Source organism: Mustela lutreola, chromosome 8, assembly GCF_030435805.1.
Source record: "Mustela lutreola isolate mMusLut2 chromosome 8, mMusLut2.pri, whole genome shotgun sequence".
Taxonomy (NCBI): domain Eukaryota; kingdom Metazoa; phylum Chordata; class Mammalia; order Carnivora; family Mustelidae; genus Mustela; species Mustela lutreola.
The window spans coordinates 54,449,173-54,470,113 of NC_081297.1; the positions used below are offsets into that span (position 1 = coordinate 54,449,173).

The 20,941-nt window shown below is 37.2% G+C and overlaps 2 protein-coding genes across 3 annotated transcripts in view; one reads left to right on the forward strand and one right to left on the reverse strand.

Moving 5' to 3' along the window:
* Positions 1 to 20,941, reverse strand: part of SLC16A7 (solute carrier family 16 member 7) — a 172,592-nt gene that overhangs the window by 72,378 nt on the left and 79,273 nt on the right. For both annotated transcript variants that reach the window (XM_059184769.1, XM_059184770.1), the window contains exons 2-3: positions 8,411 to 8,539; positions 6,070 to 6,313 (exon numbers count right to left, since the gene is read on the reverse strand). In XM_059184769.1, coding sequence (XP_059040752.1) covers positions 6,070 to 6,283 — 214 coding nt within the window. In that variant the 5' untranslated portion in view covers positions 6,284 to 6,313; positions 8,411 to 8,539. The remainder of the gene's footprint in view (positions 1 to 6,069; positions 6,314 to 8,410; positions 8,540 to 20,941) is intronic.
* Positions 19,138 to 19,641, forward strand: LOC131838526 (histone deacetylase complex subunit SAP18-like). The gene has a single exon (XM_059184771.1). It carries the CDS (start codon positions 19,158 to 19,160, stop codon positions 19,617 to 19,619), a length of 462 nt encoding a protein of 153 aa, XP_059040754.1. The 5' UTR covers positions 19,138 to 19,157; the 3' UTR covers positions 19,620 to 19,641.

Genomic DNA, 20,941 nt, shown 5'->3' on the forward strand with positions numbered 1-20,941 from the left:
TTTTCTAGGAAAACACTAGCAATATCTATGTTCATGGATTTAAAAAAAAAAAATCACAGTGTAGTTACAAAAGATGCACAGACTACTTGCTTGCATGGAATGATCCAAGTGAAAACCCTCAGTCACATATCTAGCTAGGGTAGATCTTTTTTTTTTTTTTTTTTTTTTTTTTTTTGTGAGTGCTGCTAAGAGAAAGTACTAAATGAATTATTTTTTAGTAGGTCCCTTCATTATGCAAAATATTTAGAACACAAAGCAAAATAATGCAGTTAGCTTAGATTTTAAGAAGAATAGAAAAACACGCATTGTATATTATGACCACCGACCTCCCATGCCCAGAATCTTTTGCTTCTTGGCCTCCAGTAGAAAAAGACTGAGTGGTCTGATGCTTGGCCCCCTAGGTGAAGTATTCCATTATAAAACCATCACCCTTACCTCAGTACAATTGGCAGTCACTACTCACATAAGACAGAAGAGTGTGTTACCATGGAGACAAAGCCAACTCCCCCTCCAAAATGGCTGAGTCTTCCAAGTCATAACAGATATTACCAGAAAAATAACATGAGATACCCACAGAGATTGGCAGCCCCAAATCTGTATTCAATAATTGTGTAGCTAAGCAGGTTCACATTATCTTTTGATAGAGTAACAAAGATAAACACTGTACTAAAAGATAATTCTATATAATCATTGTTTATAAAATAAATCCCTACATCCATCTACATCCATCTAAACAATGTGTAAAGTTTAATTTGTAATGTGTTTTTTACCTCTACTTAGTGCTTTATTAATGGAGTGACCACTGTGTTTGACCTGTTTGCTGAAATTCGCTAGAACTCCAGGAGACCATATGGATGACCAGATGGGTTACTGTAATCTAATGTCATTATTCTAAGGATGAAGTAAGGGATAAACATAATTTGCATTCTTTTCCATCCTTCCTGCATACCTTTTATTAGCTTCATTTTTAATTCAGACATCAGAAGGGAAAGTAATATCTTGCTACCAAGGCTCAGATGCCAACTAATTACTACAAGAAACTCCAGTCCTGACATCACAGGCCAGGCCTCAGAACACACTTCATCTTACCCAGTGACCCCACCATGGTGATTAATAGGTTGAGTGCTAAGCCCTAATGAGTGTGTCAGATCGTAGATGTTCTCTAGGCTAACGTAATTAGCATTATGTTGAACAGAATATTTCAGTTACTTGGTAGACAGCCTCATTAAACTTGATACTAAATTCTATGCCTTTTCACCTTATGGTCTTTGAATTTATTTTATAATCATCAACCTAAAAGGCGTCTATAAATAGAGATCTTTCAAATATTAAAGGGTAATTTAAATATTTTTAAATCAATTATTGATCTTCTTCTACAACAGCAAATCCTTATGTTGTACATGAAGTGTTTTTCAGGGATGCTTGATGAAATGCAAGTTTCAGGACTCCACCAAGAGAAATTCTGCTAAAAAGGGGTTTGGGAGGAAATCCACAACTATGCATTTTTAACAAGAGACACGCGATTCAGAAACAGGAAGTCTGGGGACCATATCTGAAAAAACACTACCACTTTGGTCATAGGACCACTATCTGTGTCTCAGATTAATTGAAACTATCAGATTTTTTTGTTCTAAATAGTTTTTTTTTAATAATTTTTTAAAGATTTTATTTATGTATTCGTCAGAGAGAGGAGAGAGAGAAAGCGAGCACAGGCAGAGTGGCAGGCAAAGGCAGAGGGAGAAGCAGGCTTCCTGCCAAGCTAGGAGCCTGATGTGGGACTCGATCCCAGGACACTGGGATCATGACCTGAGCCAAAAACAGCCACTTAACCAACTGAGCCACCCTTAGAACAAGGCGTCCCTTGTTCTAAATAGTTATTGTTTCTGAAAAAAATTATAGACATCCACATAAGGGGGACTATTTTCATATTGAGATTACAATTTTCAATGTACCAACTATTTCTTTTTTTTTTAAGATGTTTATTTATTTATTTGACAGAGAGAGATCACAAGTAGGCAGAGCAGCAGGCAGAGAGAGAGAGGGGGAAGCAAGCTCCTCACTGAGCAGAGAGCCTGATGTGGGGCTCAATCCCAGGACCCTGAGATCATGACCTGAGCTGAAGGTAGAGGCTTAACCCACTGAGCCACCCAGATGCCGCTCAACTATTTCTTATTAAAAGATTAAAACCAATTATCAAGAGAAGACACCAATGTTATTTGCAACAAACCATGTAAAGTATGATGAGTTCTCCATTAACCAGTGGATATGGCAGGTAATAAAATTTCTATCCTGCAGGCCTCAGGCCTGGGATTGCTTTTCCACTTTCTAGGGAAAGACCACAGTGTAGCAATCTTCTGCAAATACTGTCTTCTCCATGGCCAGAGACAACAAAGAAAATGTCTCAGTTCTGACAACTAACGATGCTAAGCAATATTCCAGCGACTTAGTGGATCTCACCTAGATATCACCATCATCAATTACTATGTAAGTATCTTCATGTGTCCAGCATTTGTTTTCTTGAAGCAAGTAGAAAATTCCTACTGATCTTTGGAAAGATTTTTTCATCTATGACCCTACACATCTTAAGGTATTTCTTTCCTGAATTGATAACTACTTATTTAACCAAACTACATTTTTTTTTAAGTAGGTTCCATGCCCAGCATGAAGCCCAACACGGAGCTTGAACTCACGACCGTGAGCCGAGATCAGAGACAAGCCTAATAAACTGAGTCATGCAGGCATCCCCAAACTACCATTTTTTTGATGAGCTTCAAAAGAGTTCTGTTTTGTGCTTTTTATTTATTTGCAAGAAAAGAGAGAGAGAGAGTGAGAACAGAGGGAATGAGCAGAGGGAGAGAGACAAGCAGACTCTGAGCTAAGCATAGAGCCCAACGCAAGGCTCCTTCGTATGACCCTGACACTGTACCTGAGCTGAAATCAAGAGTCAGACACTGAACCAACTGAGCTACCCAGGCACCCTTCTTTGGGGTTTTTTAAAATATGTATAATATATATATACATACATGTATAATATATACACATATATTATTATTATATATAGATGTATAATATGTACATGTATACATATTAAAATAGGAAATAAGGACATGAATAAATTGAAAAATGATTTAATAATAAATACATATTATAGGCATTTACACATTATAATTTGATACTGAGATTTAATGGTTTGAGAAAAGAAATTATATCATTCTTCATCCTAAACCTTTCCATAGATCCAGCCAGGGAGTGGATGCTATCATATGACATTAACAAGTCTATAAATACATCCTACTTTCATTGGATGAAGACTGATAGCTGGGGTATCAGGCTCTGTCTGAGACTTACAGTATGCAATCCTACTCTATTTCTTCCTCTAGGAATCCTGTGTTTTCCAGCAACCCTGGCTCCCATCTTCATGTAGAGCAGCACAAGAATTCTGACCAGCAAAATATGTGCAGAAATGTTGTTTACCCTTTCCAGGCCTGGCCCCCAAAATATCCCACATGATCTTCCATGTTATTTGTGTTCATTTTCTGGCTAGCCAAGAGGAGCAGATTTTGGAAACACCACAAAGTCTCATGTGATGGTACAGCCACCAGATGAAACATTGTTTGAGCAATAAGTAAACTTGTATTCCTTTGAGGTACTGGGACTTCGAGGTTATTTGCTTTAAATTAATAAGGTCAATTAAGACTTGACTTAATGAAAAAGTTATACAAATTTTTCTCTTGCTTATGAGTTAGTCAACTACTTATTCAACATAAAATTATGACTGCATAGGTCAAATTCAGTAGACTTCTATGAATTCACTAGCGGAATCTGTTTCAGTTGTATTTAAAAGGCGGGTAACTACATAACTTAACATTAGCACATTTTGGAGCTCAGGACAGGGTGACTTGTATGTTGTTCTAGTAAAACATTATTAAATAAACACCTAACCCTTTCCATAAAGGAACAAAACCTGTTACACAGTATCTATTGTTTCTATATCATCAGAAATAACACAGTTAGAATCCTTAAAGCAATGTCCAAAGGAGATACTCAGAATGTGTTTTAGAAGCAGAATTTTTCATTGATACACTCAAACAACATTTTAAAGACACCTTTTAGTAGTGGAACAACAATGCATCCATTTAACCTAACTAAAAAGGGTAAAGGAGACATACTAGATTAATGTAACATTGCCAACATACAGAAAGTAGAAAAACACATCCCAACATGCATGCACGTACACACACACACAGAATCATTGGAGGACCACATTTTCACCATAGAGAAAGAGAGTATACTGTAGATTATTATGTCACTGATAAATGACCTTGGGGGGGATTGCACCTGAATTTGGTCTCTAGAAGCCTGGCTCTATCACTTTCTAGAGGTAAAGAGGAAGATATGAGAAAGGGAGAAGAGCACATGACTCAATATTTTGAGTCTTGATTTCTATCTGCCTCTAATGAGCTGTTTGTCTTGGGAAACTATTTTATGTCTCTATTTCTTCAATTACAGAATGGAGAGAAAATAATACATACATGGTGTTAAGAGGATTAAATTGTCGGACACACAGCAAGTATTTAGAGAGGACTTAGCTGAAAGTAAATACTAATAAATATTGGATATTGTTGCTCTTGGTATATCCCTATCATTATGAGCCGTATTATCCCCAACTGTAAGGTAAGAAATTGTGCTAGATGATTTGTATAATTTCTTCCAATGCTTATATTCTGAGTCTATAGCTGTCTCTTAAAGTCAAATATCCATTTGAAAAATGAAAACTCTAAAACCTAAATATTTTACATAATGACTTTTAAAAATGCAGAGACCATCTGGTCTGCTGTTTAGGTTGATTTCAAGAAAATAAAGGATATAATAATGCACTAATAACTCCAATTTTTTAAAAATTCAAAAATGATAAGGTTCTTTGATTTGTTCTCCCTCATGAATCTTACCCTCATCTAAACATGAAAAATAACAAGATAATTGTCAGGCAACCATTTACATTTAAAAATGTCATATTTATCTGTTGATGGACATGCTTAGCGAAATAAGTCAAGCGGAGAAAGACAACTATCATATGATCTCCCTGATATGAGGAAGTGGTGATGCAACATGGGGGCTTAAGTGGGTAGGAGAAGAATCAATGAAACAAGATGGGATTGGGAGGGAGACTCTTAATCTCACAAAACAAACTGAGGGTAGCTGGGGGGAGGGGGTTTGGGAGAAGGGGGTGGAATTATGGACATTGGGGAGGGTATGTGCTTTGGTGAGTGCTGTGAAGTGTGTAAACCTGGTGATTCACAGACCTGTACTCCTGGGGATAAAAATATATGTTTACAAAAAATTAAAAAAAAAAATGTCATATTTAGAGCTGCCTGGATGGCAGAGGCAGTTAAGTATCCAACTCCTGACTTCAGTTCAGGTTAAGATCTCAGGGTTGTGGGATCAAGCCCCACATTAGGTCTGCAATCAGTCGGGGGTTGGTTAGAGATTTGCCTTTTCCATCCCCCTCAACCTCTCACTCCATTCTCTCTCTCCCTTTCTCCTAAAGTAAGTAAATCTTTTTTAAAAATGTCATATTTAAAGAGTACTACAAAAATAAGGAATTATTTTGATCACACAAACTGGAATAGAACCAGAATGTACATGATAACACTCCATTTCTGCAGCTGCAGGCTTATAGATCGTCAGCAAATGGAATTTCTTTCTCATTAGGAAAAAAGCATTTCTACCAATGGTAACAATGGGAGGAAACATATAGACTTTATTCCATTCTTAAATAGAAAGGTGCCTCCTTCGGAAATTCCATAATTTAGTAAACATTACTTTGTTCAAATAAATCCTCATTCTTTAATAAATACTCTAGTAACATTAAAGAATGAAATGAATAAGTCAAAATGCAGAATCAATAAAATTATTAAAAATTCATTTGGGATTATACTTTTGGTTGGTTTTAAATGACTACAACACAAAAACAGGGCTATAATATACCAAGACATTACATGTAAAGCACTGTGGCACTGAAGCATTGTTTTCTGAATCTGAAATTCCATTTATTCCCAGAAACCTTACCTCCTGCGTACATAACAGCCAGCATAATGGATGATATCCAGGCTATTTCACTGTAAGTAGTGTTGAATATTTGCTGAATTTCTTTGAAGAACACTGTGACAGCTTTGGGGAATGCATATGAAAATCCAATGGAGATAAAAGATGCTCCAACCACTACCCAGCCCCAGCCTCCATCAGGAGGTGGGTATAGGGGGGGACCGACTGGTGGTGGCATTTCTGCTCCTCTATTCGAGATTCAAGTCACCTATTTAAAAAAGATGAAATAACAGTTTAAACCTTATTTCCATTTTCAGATATTACTCTTGATAGTCACCAAAATATTTTACAGTTATAAGTATATAATTTCTCATGAATATTTTTTGACTCTTATACTCAGAAAATTAACCAAAAAATGGAATGAGGTATGTAATTTTGTTATAGGCTAAAAACTGATACCATTTAATTTGTTTATGGAAATAAAAACTACTCAAAAATTACTTAAATAATTCAGATCTGTACTGAAGTACCAACCCCAAAATAAAAGCTATCTCTATCCAAATTCTAAGCATAATAAAAATGGAGCTGTCATCACTTAAAAACAGAATACTTTCTTAATCCAAAATATTTAAGATTTTCTTTACAAAGGTTAAAAAGGACCACGTATTGAATCTTATAGATTTTAAATAGTAGATTTTTTAGTTATTAGAAATATTAGATTATTAGAAATAATTTATAATTTTTCTACTTTTAATAATTGAGAATACTTAAAAGTAGTTCAGCATGGACCTATTTTCTAGACCCATAGCACTAGAAGTTTTATGGTTTTAATGAATTAATTTTACTGCACTTCTCAAAATGGTGCTACTTATTATTTAATGAATGATGTATTTTATGCATTTTTCATAGCAATAAGAGTCTTCCAAACACATAGATGGTGTGTCATCATTTGTTAAAAGAAAGGACTTCCTCTTTGAATATACCTAAGAACACAACTGCTAGCTTTGTGGCATAAGAGCATGCATTCTCCTGAGGAAGCAAGGATCACATATAGCTTCACACAACTGAAATTAAATTAAAAACATCTTGGTTCCCTAACATCAATGTTTCTTTGTGCAGTAATGCTGTTTGCTTAGCTTTTAGCTGTAACTGCCAGCATTTTTCAGTATCTTCTTCCTACTACTCTCATTTTACTTGTGAATATGTTTCAACTGAAAAAAAAATTTTTTTCTATTGGTAAAATAATGCTGGAAGTAAGTTAATAAAATCTAATTTTGCCACATGTTTTCAGAAAACACACCAAAAAACTAAACATATATCTATGAAAACAGAGACAGGTTTAATTTTTGTTTACTGTCAGATTATATCAAGGATATTTTCAGTGACCTTCTATATGCACTTTTTAGATTTTGAATGAAAATATTCTCTACATTAAACTTTTCTAATTTGTCCATAGTTATAGGACAACAGTCCATAATTAAGGACTTGGCTTTCAGAAATTCATAGGGGAAAAATGATAAAAATGAAATTTAAAATAAGTAGAGAAGTTCTCTGCAATTTTCCTGTTTCCATAAAAGAACATCTCTTTCATTATCAATTCATGACTTTAAACTACCATAGCTTTTATCACATCTGCTATTGTAAACACTTAGAAATACAACTGGATGATTTGCTTCTCAGTCACTTCAACCAAAATTTTTCTAAATAATCTTAAATACATTATTTAAATATCATATCAATATGAAGATTGAAAGGTACTAATATTCAAATCTTGTTATGAATATGAACACTGAAATTTACTAATGAGATAGGTTGATGTTGGGATTTCTATTGTGTGGACAGGCATCTGTGTTCATAGTTCAAAACCGGAGGGTCTTAAAAAATATTATGTGATTGAGCTTTTTTTTTTTTCGCCTTAATCCTCCTCTTTTTTTATATGGTTTTTTCACCAGTTTATTTCTATATGTGGTATTTTGCATCTGTTTCCAGCATATTGACCTTAAGTATAACTGCATAGTCCAGGTTGAGAGTCATTATTCATGCCTTTTCACTTCCCTATCTCCTAGCTATTTAGTTTTTTCCATATAAATTGATATCTTATGATCTCCTAGCTAAAATAATTATAGAGTGGAGTCTAACCAATTAACCCTTAAAAAATTTCACTTCCAAGATTACCACCTGTTCATTATTAAACAACTCTTGGTTTGATCAGTAGTCAAGATCCAATTCATACACATTCACTGTTGTGATGTTATTCTCCTGTGCACTACTCTGTAATATTTTCCACAACTAATACCTGTGGTGTCTCTTTCTTTTTATTTGTGGAAATAATCAAGAAAAGCAGGAATTAAAAGTGTAATTTTACCTGTTGATAGATGCCAACTTGAACAGATATTTTTGGATTATCTGTGGAATTTTAAGTCCAGTCACTGTTCCTTGAAGTGATATGTGAAGGCAATGCAAAGGGAGAGAGGTAGAGCAGACTCTGGATTATCTAAAGGAAAAAACAAAAAAAAACAAAGGTAACATGTATAATTGAGTTCCATAAGCCCCATTAGAGCCACTAGCTTTAATTTAGCCCAGGATATTGTGACCATGTTTTAATAATTAGCAAAATTTCTTTGTCAATCCACTGACAGAACTGTAATGTATGATCAAAATGATCAAATATATGCATGAGAAAAGAACTGTACGCACAAAATGAAGAAATAAGTTTTTAAAAAGTAAATAACAGGGGGCCTGGGTGGCTCAGTAGGTTAAAGCCCCTGCCTTCGGCTCAGGTCGCGATCCCAGGGTCCTGGGATCAAGCCCCACATCGGGCTCTCTGCTCAAAAGGGAACCTTCTTCCTCCTCTCTCTCTCTGTCTGCCTCTCTGCCTGCTTGTGATATCTGTCTGTCAAATAAATAAATAAAATCTTAAAAAAAAAAAGTAAATAACATTAGATTGCACATCTATTATTATGAGAAGGAAATTTATTTATTTATTGGCATTCATTAGCTGTCCCTCAAATAATTTCCTACACTCATTTAAATAATTTACAATTCAGTTAAAGAAACTATCCATTGACAATGGAAACAGAAAGTTCAAAAGAGAATTATTAGAACTATTATCAAACAAACTAAGGGTTTGGGGGCTGTGTTGGGGGAGCGGGGTAGCCAGGTGATGGGTATTAAGGAGGGCATGGTTTGTAATGAGAACTGGGTGTTACATGAAAATAATGAATCACTGAACATACATCAAAAATTAGTGATATACTGTATGGTGGCTAACTTAATAATAATTTTAAAAGAAATATTGTCAATAATATGTCTCACAATGAGACAGACTGGTTATGAAAAGGACTAAAAGCATTTTAGGGATCTTCTGATTTAGAATTAAAACTTCCTAATCAGATCTGGGTGATAGATATATTCAAATTCCCAGATATATCAAATACATTCATTTCAACTTAAATCTTGTGCTGAATACATAGAAGCTAGTACTTAGTGTTCGTTTAGGGTGGACATTCCTTTGCCCAGATTAAAGCTGGAAAAAAGTCAACTCTGAACTAAATAACCAGTTCCCTGCTTTGCATGTAGGGCCATGTATCCTAAAGTGTTGAAAAAAGCAATGCAGTCACTAGGCTAACTGAGATTCGAATGAAAGCATGAGGAGAGGCTGTGATCTATGTGCCAAGTCAGTGAGAAACTGAGAGTCGGGACTAGAATGATAGGCAATTATAAAGTCATAAATAAAATCTGAGAAATGGGTAAGACTGAAATTAAAGGTTTTTTAAAAGATTTATTTATTTTAGAAAGAGAGAGAGAGAAAGAGAGAAACATGAGTGGGGAGAGGGGCCCAGGGAGAAAGGATCTCAAGCAGACTCCCTGCTGAGTGTGGAACCCCACCCAAGTTTCCATCCCAGGACCCTGCGGCCATGACCTCAGCTGAAACCAATATTCATACACTTAACCAACTGAGCCACCACAGGCATTCCTGAAATTAAAATTTTAACTAATGCTCAAATTAAAGAGTTTATGCTAAATGGGTCTCCTAGGTCTGGGGTTATAGCGGTGAGGAGAAACATCTGTTGTGGTCTTACCAGGAGCCCTGGTAGCCTTCTTAAGCCAGGTAATTCAGGGATGGCAGCCCGATCCTACTACTTATAACCAGCTCATCCAAATGCAGAAAACCTTTTTATGTTTTGAGGAAATAAATTTCCTGTCAGTTTCCGCTGGCAGAGAGAGCTGCCCTGAGTTCAGGGCAAAGCCTCAGAGGAAAGCCTGAGGCATTTCTGAAAATTGGGCTCTGACCTTCCAGTCTATACTTAATTATCATCATGCTTTATAGAGGTCAGCATAGAGGCCATGATAAGAGATCCTGACAAGTCCACATTCTAAATGCCCTCCAACATTTCTACAAACCTTTCATAGTGCTTTAACCTGACTATTTACTTACAGAAAGACCAACCCATATCCATGGCTTTTTTCCAAAAAATGGCCCCAAATCCTAGAAGTTATAACTTCCTGCGTGGTAGTTACATTAATCTATTTTACATCCCTTTCTCTACATCTATTAAGCTATCGTATTTTAATACATGTTTATGCAAATATACTCATATGGCCCATATATTGGTCTTCAGTTTTAAAAATGAAAAGCTGTGTTTTGGAATTGTGTGTCCTACTGAAAAAACAGTAGAAGATCAACAGTCCTTAAGAATATGGGAAAGTTCTCCTTTAATTTGGGAAAGCAACTATTTTGGAGATTGCTTCCTAAAGTCCAAGGAGGCATAAAGTTTATTGGCCCCTACAAAAGCTGTGTTAATTACTACAGCTAGAAGCTGGACTATGCTCTCAGCTAATTTGGTTTCTTGACAGTTTGCATATATGCAACTTGTTTCATGGTAACTTTTACTTATAACAGGATGCACACACACAAAAAAACAATGCTTAACTGTTTTTCCAAAGATTCAATTAATTATAATAATCCCATGAATGAAGATGAAGTGATGTTTTTAATCATATTTAGAGAAGAGGGCATAAAGAATCAGAGGTGCAAAGTGATTTTTCCAAAGTGTAATGTCCAGTAAGTGATTAAATTGGTACTGTGACAGTATTTTTGTTAGGCCCATTGTTACTGACTCCACTTTAACCCAGCACCTTAGAGGCTGCTCTTTCTGCTTACAAATATACTCCTTCAGTTTTATTTCCAATGGTGAATTTCCCAATTTCACATACTTGTCCACTGTAATTCAAATATTCGTCGTCTGAAATTCTGAACCTCAACTATCCCTCAAAGTCTTTATAAATTCATAATTATTTCAGCTTATTTACATCTACGCTGTCTATAATTTTTTTGAGTATATGGACTACAATATATCACTGTCATTGACAAAAGGGTAACTTAATGACTTCTGAAAACATTTGTCTATTTCAAGTGTTTTTAAGAAAAACTTACATGGTGGGATGTGGTAAAGCCCCAAACCTTGCCTTGTCTTCTAGAAATCAATCTGGGTTGATTAAACTAAGGAGAGGAAGATGTAGCAGAAAGAAATAATAAAACTATTAGTGATGATCAATGGTTAGACTCTAGTGCTATATTTAAGGTCTTTTCTCATTTAGTTGTACAGAATATCAGATTTCCTTTATAGACTTTGTGAATAATTATTTCTTCAACTACCCAAATCTAAATCAAGATGAATCAATTTTATGAACCCTTATCAATAGTCAAAACTATCCAGAAGTTTATATTTCAAAATATAGTCCAAAAATAGTGCACTCAGCAAACTAAGTCCCAAATTAAATCAATGAATGTTAGGAGACTATTGACTTCATTGTAAATTAATCTAGGTAGCCTAGAGATAAAGCATGACTTGTTCTTCACATCCTACCTATAAAGTGGCTGGGTGTTCGCCTAAAGGAATTACTATGTTCCTTGAAGAATAATGAACTAGTCTTTATGCTTTTTGTTTCCTTTTTCTTATACAAAAGGATAAAGTCATGTCAAATTAATATACAATGTTCCAGTTTAGATGACAACCCACCAAATTTTTTAACAAGAATTAAACTGAACCAAATCTTCTCTTTTCCAACAGGTAATTGAATTAAAATTGGAATCTAATCCTGAGAGGTTATTTTATTCTTCCTGATGGACCATGTTTTAAATCCTATAGACTGATTTACTTTGACAACTAGACAAGAGACATATCAATAGTGCATAGCCCACAAAATGTCAGTAACACGAAACCTATTTTTAGATGTGAACTACTGCTGTAGTTAAAAGGACTCTGAGAATGCTAATTGATAATAAAGGTCAAACTAACTAAAGATGTTTTTATAATGGGCAAATTAAAAAAGTAATGTTAAGTCAGCACATATTTATAAGGAATAGGAAATGGACATCTCACACCAAACAATTCCTGATTTCTAGTACTATATTTTAAAGAAGTGTGTAAAAGCAGTTGTTGTGGGCTGAATAGGGGCCCTGGAAATGATATGTCCATGTCCTAATCCCTAGAACTGCAATATATCTTACATGGTCCCAGAAACTGAGTGCTCCCTCAAAATTCGTACCTTGATAACTAATCCCCAGTTGCTAGGTATTTGAAGGGAGGGCCTTTAGGAGGCAATTAAGTCAGCAGGGTGAAGCCCTCATGAATGGGATTAGTGCCGTTATAACGAGGCCCCAGGGAGTCCCTTACTCCCTCTGCCAGTGAAGACACAGTGAAAAATGGCCGTCTGTGGGGACGCCTGGGGGGCTGAGTCAGTTAAGCCTCTGCCTTCAACTCAGATCATGATCCCAGAGTCCTGGGATGGAGCCCTGCATTAGGGTTCCTGCTCAGCGGGGAGCCTGCTCCTCCTTCTACCTGCCACTCTGCCAGCTTGTGGTCTCTTTCTCTCTGACAAATAATAAAATCTTTTTTAAGAATTAAAGAAAAAAACTACAAACCCACATTAAAAAAAGAAAAGAAGAGAAGAGAAGAAAAGGAAAGAAGAGACCTCGAATAGCCAAAGGGATATTGAAAAAGAAAGCCAAAGTTGGTGGCATCACAATTCCGGACTTCAAGCTCTATTACAAAGCTGTCATCATCAAGACAGCATGGTACTGGCACAAAAACAGACACATAGATCAATGGAACAGAATAGAAAGCCCAGAAATAGACCCTCAACTCTATGGTCAACTAATCTTCAACAAAGCAGGAAAGAATGTCCAATGGAAAAAAGACAGCCTCTTCAATAAATGGTGCTGGGAAAATTGGACAGCCACATGCAGAAAAATGAAATTGGACCATTTCCTTACACCACACACAAAAATAGACTCAAAATGGATGAAGGACCTCAATGTGCGAAAGGAATCCATCAAAATCCTTGAGGAGAACACGGGCAGCAACCTCTTCGACCTCTGCCGCAGCAACATCTTCCTAGGAACAACGCCAAAGGCAAGGGAAGCAAGGGCAAAAATGAACTATTGGGATTTCATCAAGATCAAAAGCTTTTGCACAGCAAAGGAAACAGTTAACAAAATCAAAAGACAACTGACAGAATGGGAGAAGATATTTGCAAACGACATATCAGATAAAGGACTAGTATCCAGAATCTATAAAGAACTTAGCAAACTCAACACCCAAAGAACAAATAATCCAATCAAGAAATGGGCAGAGCACATGAACAGACATTTCTGCAAAGAAGACATCCAGATGGCCCATAGACACATGAAAAAGTGCTCCATATCACTCGGCATCAGGGAAATACAAATCAAAACCACAATGAGATATCACCTCACACCAGTCAGAATGGCTAAAATCAACAAGTCAGGAAATGACAGATGCTGGAGAGGATGCGGAGAAAGGGGAACCCTCCTACACTGTTGGTGGGAATGCAAGCTGGTGCAGCCACTCTGGAAAACAGAATGGAGGTTCCTCAAAATGTTGAAAATAGAACTGTCCTATGACCCAGCAATTGCATTACTGGGTATTTACCCTAAAGATACAAACGTAGTGATCCAAAGGGGCATGTGCACCCGAATGTTTATAGCAGCAATGTCCACAATAGCCAAACTATGGAAAGAATCTAGATGTCCATCAACAGATGAATGGATCAAGAAGATGTGGTATATATACACAATGGAATACTATGCAGCCATCAAAAGAAATGAAATCTTGCCATTTGTGACAACATGGATGGAACTAGAGCGTATCATGCTTAGCGAAATAAGTCAAGCAGAGAAAGACAACTATCATATGATCTCCCTGATATGAGGAAGTGGTGATGCAACATGGGGGCTTAAGTGGGTAGGAGAAGAATAAATGAAACCAGATGGGATTGGGAGGGAGACAAACCATAAGTGACTCTTAATCCCACAAAATAAACTGAGGGTTGCTGGGGGGAGGGCGTTTAGGAGAAGGCGGTGGGATTATGGACATTGGGGAGGGTATGTGCTTTGGTGAGTGCTGTGAAGTGTGTAAACCTGGTGATTCACAGACCTGTACCCCTGGGGATAAAAATATATGTTTATAAAAAATAAAAAATTAAAAAAAAAAAAAAAGAAAGAAAAGGAAAGAAGAGGAGGCGAGGAGAGGAGGGGGGAGGCGAGGCGAGGCTGGCTATGAACTAGGAAAGGGCCCCTGCCAAACACTGAGTCCGCTGGCACTCTGATCTTAGACTTAGCCTCCAGAACTCTGAGAAATAAATTTCTGTTATTTATAAGCCACCAAGTCTGTGGTATATGTTTCAGCAGCCCTAACAGACTAAGATAAAAATTGGTAGTTGGAAGGGGATGTTGTCATAACAAACACCTAAAAATGTGACAGTGGCTTTGGAATTGGGTAGTGGGTAGAAGAAGCTGGACCAGGTTTGAGATGCATGTGAGAAAAAGGCATTATTATAAAAGGATTATTAAGGTTGATTCTGGTGGCAGCCAATTAAGAGGAGACTTAAAAAAGCCTGAGTCTTCTTCAAGAATACCAAAGTTAATCCTGAATAGCATGTTTATAGAAATATGGAGGGTAAAGGCCACTCGGCTGAGATCTGACGGAAACCAGGCATGTATTATTGGACAGTGAGAGAAAGGCAGTCCCTAGCTCCCTAAAGGGGCTAAGAACTTGGCTGAACTGTATTCATCTTCTACCCTGGGGAAAGGGCTGTCCCAAGAATCCTGAGAGTATTCTCGCTAACTGTGAGAGCTGAGAATATGAGACCATAGCCCAGTGGGGCCAGAAGGCAGAGCATCCAATGAGAGAAGATTCTTCTTTTTTTTTTTTTTTTAGATTTTTTTTTTTTTTTTTATTGTTTATTTGACACAGAGAGAGAGAGATCACAAGCAGGCAGGGAGGCAGGCAGGGAGAGGAGGAAGCAGGCTCTCCACAGAGCAGAGAGCCCGACGCAGGGCTTGATCCCAGGACCCTGAGATCATGACCTGAGCCAAAGGCAGAGGCTTTAACCCACTGAGCCACCCAGGCGCCCTAAGATTATTCTTGATCTTTAAAATTTAATGTTCTTTGCTCTGAAGATTTAATATTGGGTATTAGACTTACTTGGAACCCCTTCCTTCTTTCCTATTCTTCCTTTTTGGAATGGGAATATCTATCCCACGCCTGTCTCACCGATACATTTTGGAAGATTTCACAGGTTCATAGCTAGAGAAGAATTTGCCTTGGGATGAATCATACCCTGAGTCACAACCATATCTGATTTTGAGATTTAGATGAGACTTTGGGCCTTAGACTTCTGAGTTGATGCTGTATCCTCCTAAAATTCATCTAACCTAATCCCCAACATGATATTTGGAGGTGGGGCCTGTGAGAAGTAAGTAGGTCATGAGGGGAGCCCTCAAGAGTGAGATCAATGTTCTTACAAAAGAGGCCCATGAAATTTCCCTCATCCCTTCTGCCATGTGAGGGCACAAGAAGACAACCATCCATGAACCAGGATGCTGGTTCCCACCAGACACAGAACTTGCTGCCACCTTCACCTTGGACCTCCCAGCCTCCAGAAAGCCACTCTGCCTATGGTATTTTGTTATAGCAGCCCCAACAGACCAAGGCTCATGGCAAAAGAGGTGGCTGAGTTAAAGATCTTGAAAGAGGAGCGGATCCTAAACTATCCAGGCGGTCCTGAAAGGCAATCACAGGTATATTTATAAGGGAGAGGCAGAGGGGGTTTAAAGACAGACACACAGAAGAGAAGACACAGAGAGGAGGCACTGATATGAAACTGGAGGCAGAGCATGAAGCCACACACCCACAAACCAGTCTTCTACGTACATGTGAAAAGCTATTAACAGCTGGTGCCTTTGGAAAGAGATGGCATGTAATTCATGTGTTTTTGAAATGTCTAAATGTTCAATAATAAGTATATCTTAGTTTTCTATTAATCTTTAGACAAATGCCCAACTCAAAACTTCAGAATGCAAATATATATTCCCCTATGTATTAGTTTGGCTATTCATATTACATATAGAATTTTCACATCTTTTTTTTTCCCAAATGCTTTTTTTCCTGTTAGCTAAATTTTAATCACACTACAGTAAAAAGAAATCAGCCCCTGTTTCTAGACCTTACGTAGTAGTTTTCACGGTGTGGTCCTAGCTGAGGAGCATAAGCATTACACAGTAACTTGGTAGACACCTAAATTCTAGGTTACCAACTCAGATCTGCTGGAGGAAAACCCTTCAAGTGAGCCTCAGCAAACTCCATTCAGCAAATCCCCCAGGTGATTCTGATGCACTGCAGTATTTGAAAATTGCTGGTTAGGCTCTTTCTCTAACACACCCACAAGAACTGGCTGTAATGGTTGTAGTAAACTATCTGTAGCTCTTGAGCCATCATGATGCTTCACCACTGCGTATCACGCCTGCTATTTCTTCCCCTGGAAGTGTTCTTCACCACTATCTTTCTCCTTCTGGCTCACTCCTCTCTATAATTTAAGATACCGAGATACCTCAGCTCCCTTACCGGTGAAATCTGGCTGTAACCCCAATCCTAACTCCCTGTGCATACGTTTACCATAACACATATATCACATAATATATATATCATAATATATATATATATATTATATATATATATAATATATATATATATATATCTCACACCTCCTTGGCACTCTCCCCTATTCTAGAGGATAGAATTGATCTTATTTAACTCTATTATCAGAACCTGGGAGGTGTTCGATAAACATCTTCAAAGGAACGAAAGTGAAAGAGAAATGAGTATCTTGGAAATAAGAATTGTTACCACTTCAGAATTAGCATACAGCCCTGCAGTACGGGGGTGGGTGGGGGACATACACACCCTTGTGTCAAAACTCCCTGAATTCTAACCTCTATCCCACCATATTTGAGATGTGACATTTAATCTTAGTTTTCACTACTGTAAAATGAGAATTTTAACAGTGATTATCACACAAACTTAGTGATCAATTAAGCATTCAATAAAGCCCTAGTAATTATTAGAATTATTATCTAATAGCCTTAAAAGTATACAACCTAGTTTGTTTGGATAAGAGGAGTTGCCCCAAACTTTTAAATATGTTTTCATGTCTAGAGAACAGCTTACTTGAGTATTTTACCTATTAGCATGTTTATAGTCTTCTCTTCTCTCCCAGAGCCATAAAATGTGTACGGCTCCATCCTTAGGGAGGATGGCAATTGATTTGTGTGTCTCTTCTTTTCATCTACAGTTTTCAAAGCCACAGAATCTTTTCTAGGAACAAAGTCTTACTCAGACTCCTAGTACCCAAACCTGTTACTCTGGGTAATGAGGGATGGCCTGGGTGGGGGAGTCATAAAGATCCTAGACCTCTATCTATTATCATTTCCTGACTCCTTCCCTGAAATGGTCCCTAAAGTTTCTCTTAAAATGTTTAGAATTGGAGCACAGTTGGAACATAGCTGGAAAGCCATTCAGATTATCTTTCTCACTTTTCATATTCAGTGACATTCTCTGGTTCAACCTGGAAAAAAGCAGAATTATCTCTAACATATTTTGGGTCTTCCATTTTTCATTCAAAGATTTTCTGGTGTTTGTTTCTTTCCTTGATTTGAAAAGAAGGTAATAAACTGGCACTGGGGAAGCGGTGTTAAAAAAAAAAAAAAAAATTCCTGGATTTTTCTAGGAAGATTACAGGGCCAGAGAATACCCCTTTCTCACTTTTCTATTAAAAAGGCCGTTTCAAAAATCAAGAAAAAGTCCATAAGATCTCATGCTACCAATTAAGAGATTCAGAAATATGCTAGAATCTTCTAGAGGTTTCTTTAAAATACAATACCATTGGGGGCAGGATTAAGAAATAGTGCCATAGCAAGGTGAGTCAACCTGGCCAGAGGCATGAAGTAATATGGTCTTTCATTTCACCAAGATAAACTCTCCTGGTCTACTGAGTCCCCTGCCCACTAGGTGGCTGAAGCTTCCTATGAAGCACTGCTCTTTTTTGAATCCTGAATATATTTATTTCCATTTATAACATATCTCTTTGTCACCTGATGCCTTGTCAGCATAGTTTCACGATTCTAAAAGTCCTGCCTCCTCTCTTCCTTGAGTAATCATGTTTATAGTATGGGGAAACTAAAGACAACCTAATGCACAAACTTGGGAAGTGGGAAGTGGTTGACTATATTTCTGTTATTCACTTGATAGACTGTTATACATTTATTAAATGATAATTATGAAAATTATGTAGTAACATTGGAAATATTTATTATATAATAGTCAGTGAAAAAAGAATGATATAAACTAATATGATAGCAAAATTCAAAACATGTGACAAAAGAGATGCATTAAGAAAAAATACATATAGGATGCCTGAGTGGCTCAGTCAGTTAAGCATCCGACTCTTGATCTCAGCTCAGGTTTTGATCTTAAGGTCATGAGTCCAAGCCCTGCATTGAGCATGGAGCCTATTTTAAAAAACAAATAAATAGGGGCACCTGGGTGGCTCAGTGAGTTAAAGCCTCTGCCTTCGGCTCAGGTCATGGTCTCAGGTCCTGGGATCAAGCCCTGCATCGGGCTCTCTACTCAGTGGGGAGCCTTCTTCCCTCTCTCTGCCGCCTCTCTGCCTACTTGTGATCTCTCTCTCTCTCTGTCAAATATATAAATAAAATCTTAAAAAAAGGTCTCGCGGGCCGTAGGAGGAAGATGGCGGTGGAGTCGTGCGTTACCCAGGAGGAAATTAAGAAGGAGCCGGAGAAACCGATCGATCGGGAGAAAACGTGCCCGCTGCTGCTGCGTGTTTTCACCACCAATAACCGCCGCCACCACCGAATGGACGAGTTTTCCCGCGGAAATGTACGGTACAGCGAGCTGCAGATCTACACCTGGATGGATGCAACTTTGAAAGAACTGACTAGTTTAGTAAAAGAAGTCTACCCAGAAGCTAGAAAGAAGGGCACACACTTCAATTTTGCAATTGTTTTTACAGATCCTAAAAGGCCTGGCTATCGAGTAAAGGAGATTGGCAGCACCATGTCTGGGAGGAAGGGAACTGATGACTCGATGACCCTGCAGTCGCAGAAGTTCCAAATAGGAGACTATCTGGACATAGCAATCACACCTCCAAATCGGGCACCACCACCTTCGGGGCGCATGAGACCATATTAAATTTTATTTACTATTTCTTGAATTATTTTTCATTCAGTTATGTAAAATAAATTCTTTTTCCTCCCCTCGTCAAAAAAAAAAAAAATCTTAAAAAAAATATATATATGCGCCATAGTCTTAGCATGAGGTTGGTAGGGGAAAAATATGTATTTTTTAAATTATACTAATTTGGAATAACACTTATTATAATATGTTAATATATAAAATAACTTAATTTTATATATTTAATAATTTGCCCTAATTTGGGGATTTATGTCTGCTTTGAAAAATAGGTTAATTCATCTACAACCAATTCAAATATGATCATTGTAAATAATACAGTGAAATTGAAGCTATATTTTTAAAGATCTTACCTCCATTTTTGTTTCCTTTTGTCGGTTTTATATTGTTTTGTTTTTACCTAAATGAAATTATGAGACTTTTCTCTACGTTGTAAAGAAAATACCCAGAGATGGTCTCCATGCATCAATTTCGATATAAATTACATTTGCTGATTACCAATTACCCATATAAATAACATTTCTTGTTGCCTCTTTAAAGTAAACATCACTGATTAAGACACCTGACATTCTGACCTGTATTTTTCCTATCATATTTAGTAGCTATTGTCTCCATTTTGCAGACAATAAAACTGAAATTCAATGATGTCGAGCATCTATTTTTGAGACTATTGCAGCAGTGATTTCACTCTAGGACAAGGCTCTCATGGAGTTAAGAACCGTACACTTCCCTCCATCTTCATGTTACTCTGCAATCACAGACCGCTGGCAGTGTTCATACTGCTGCCCTTTCTCTATCCTACTAGATATGATGTGTTCCAATCCTTGCTTTGCTTATAATCACTTGCCTAGGGTTTCTGCCCTCCCGCCATTTCCGGCTGTGTTTAGACTGGTGTCTAACTGCAGTCATTTCTTACAAAAGATCAATAAAACCTAGCTGAAATAGGAGGCAGAACTGAAAGTGATTACTTTCATCCCGTTTTATGACATTTTCAAGATTCACTATGAAGATCTTCTCTAAGGAAGCCTCACTGTGAAGCTCCCCAGAATTTACAATTTCAAGCCCTCCTAGTTAGAACCCGATGTTATTGTTATGTGATATGCGCTGAACACTGATAATGAAGTTGGCGCTGATGGGAACAAAAATGAACCCAAAGTTAAATATAACCTAGATTAGAGCTACAGGAACCACTGAAAATAAATCAATTGGTTCGATCCTGCTTGTCACTTCTAGAAGGTCACAGAAAGAGACATTGTCCCAAATGCAGAGAAAAGAAAATCAGCTCATTCCCTTTCTCCTTTCCTTTCGGTACTAGTCAAGAC

What these genes read in the sequence shown, in the direction of transcription:
- LOC131838526 (XM_059184771.1), top strand. Translation starts at nt 19,158, where the DNA reads ATGGCGGTGGAGTCGTGCGTTACCCAGGAGGAAATTAAGAAGGAGCCG.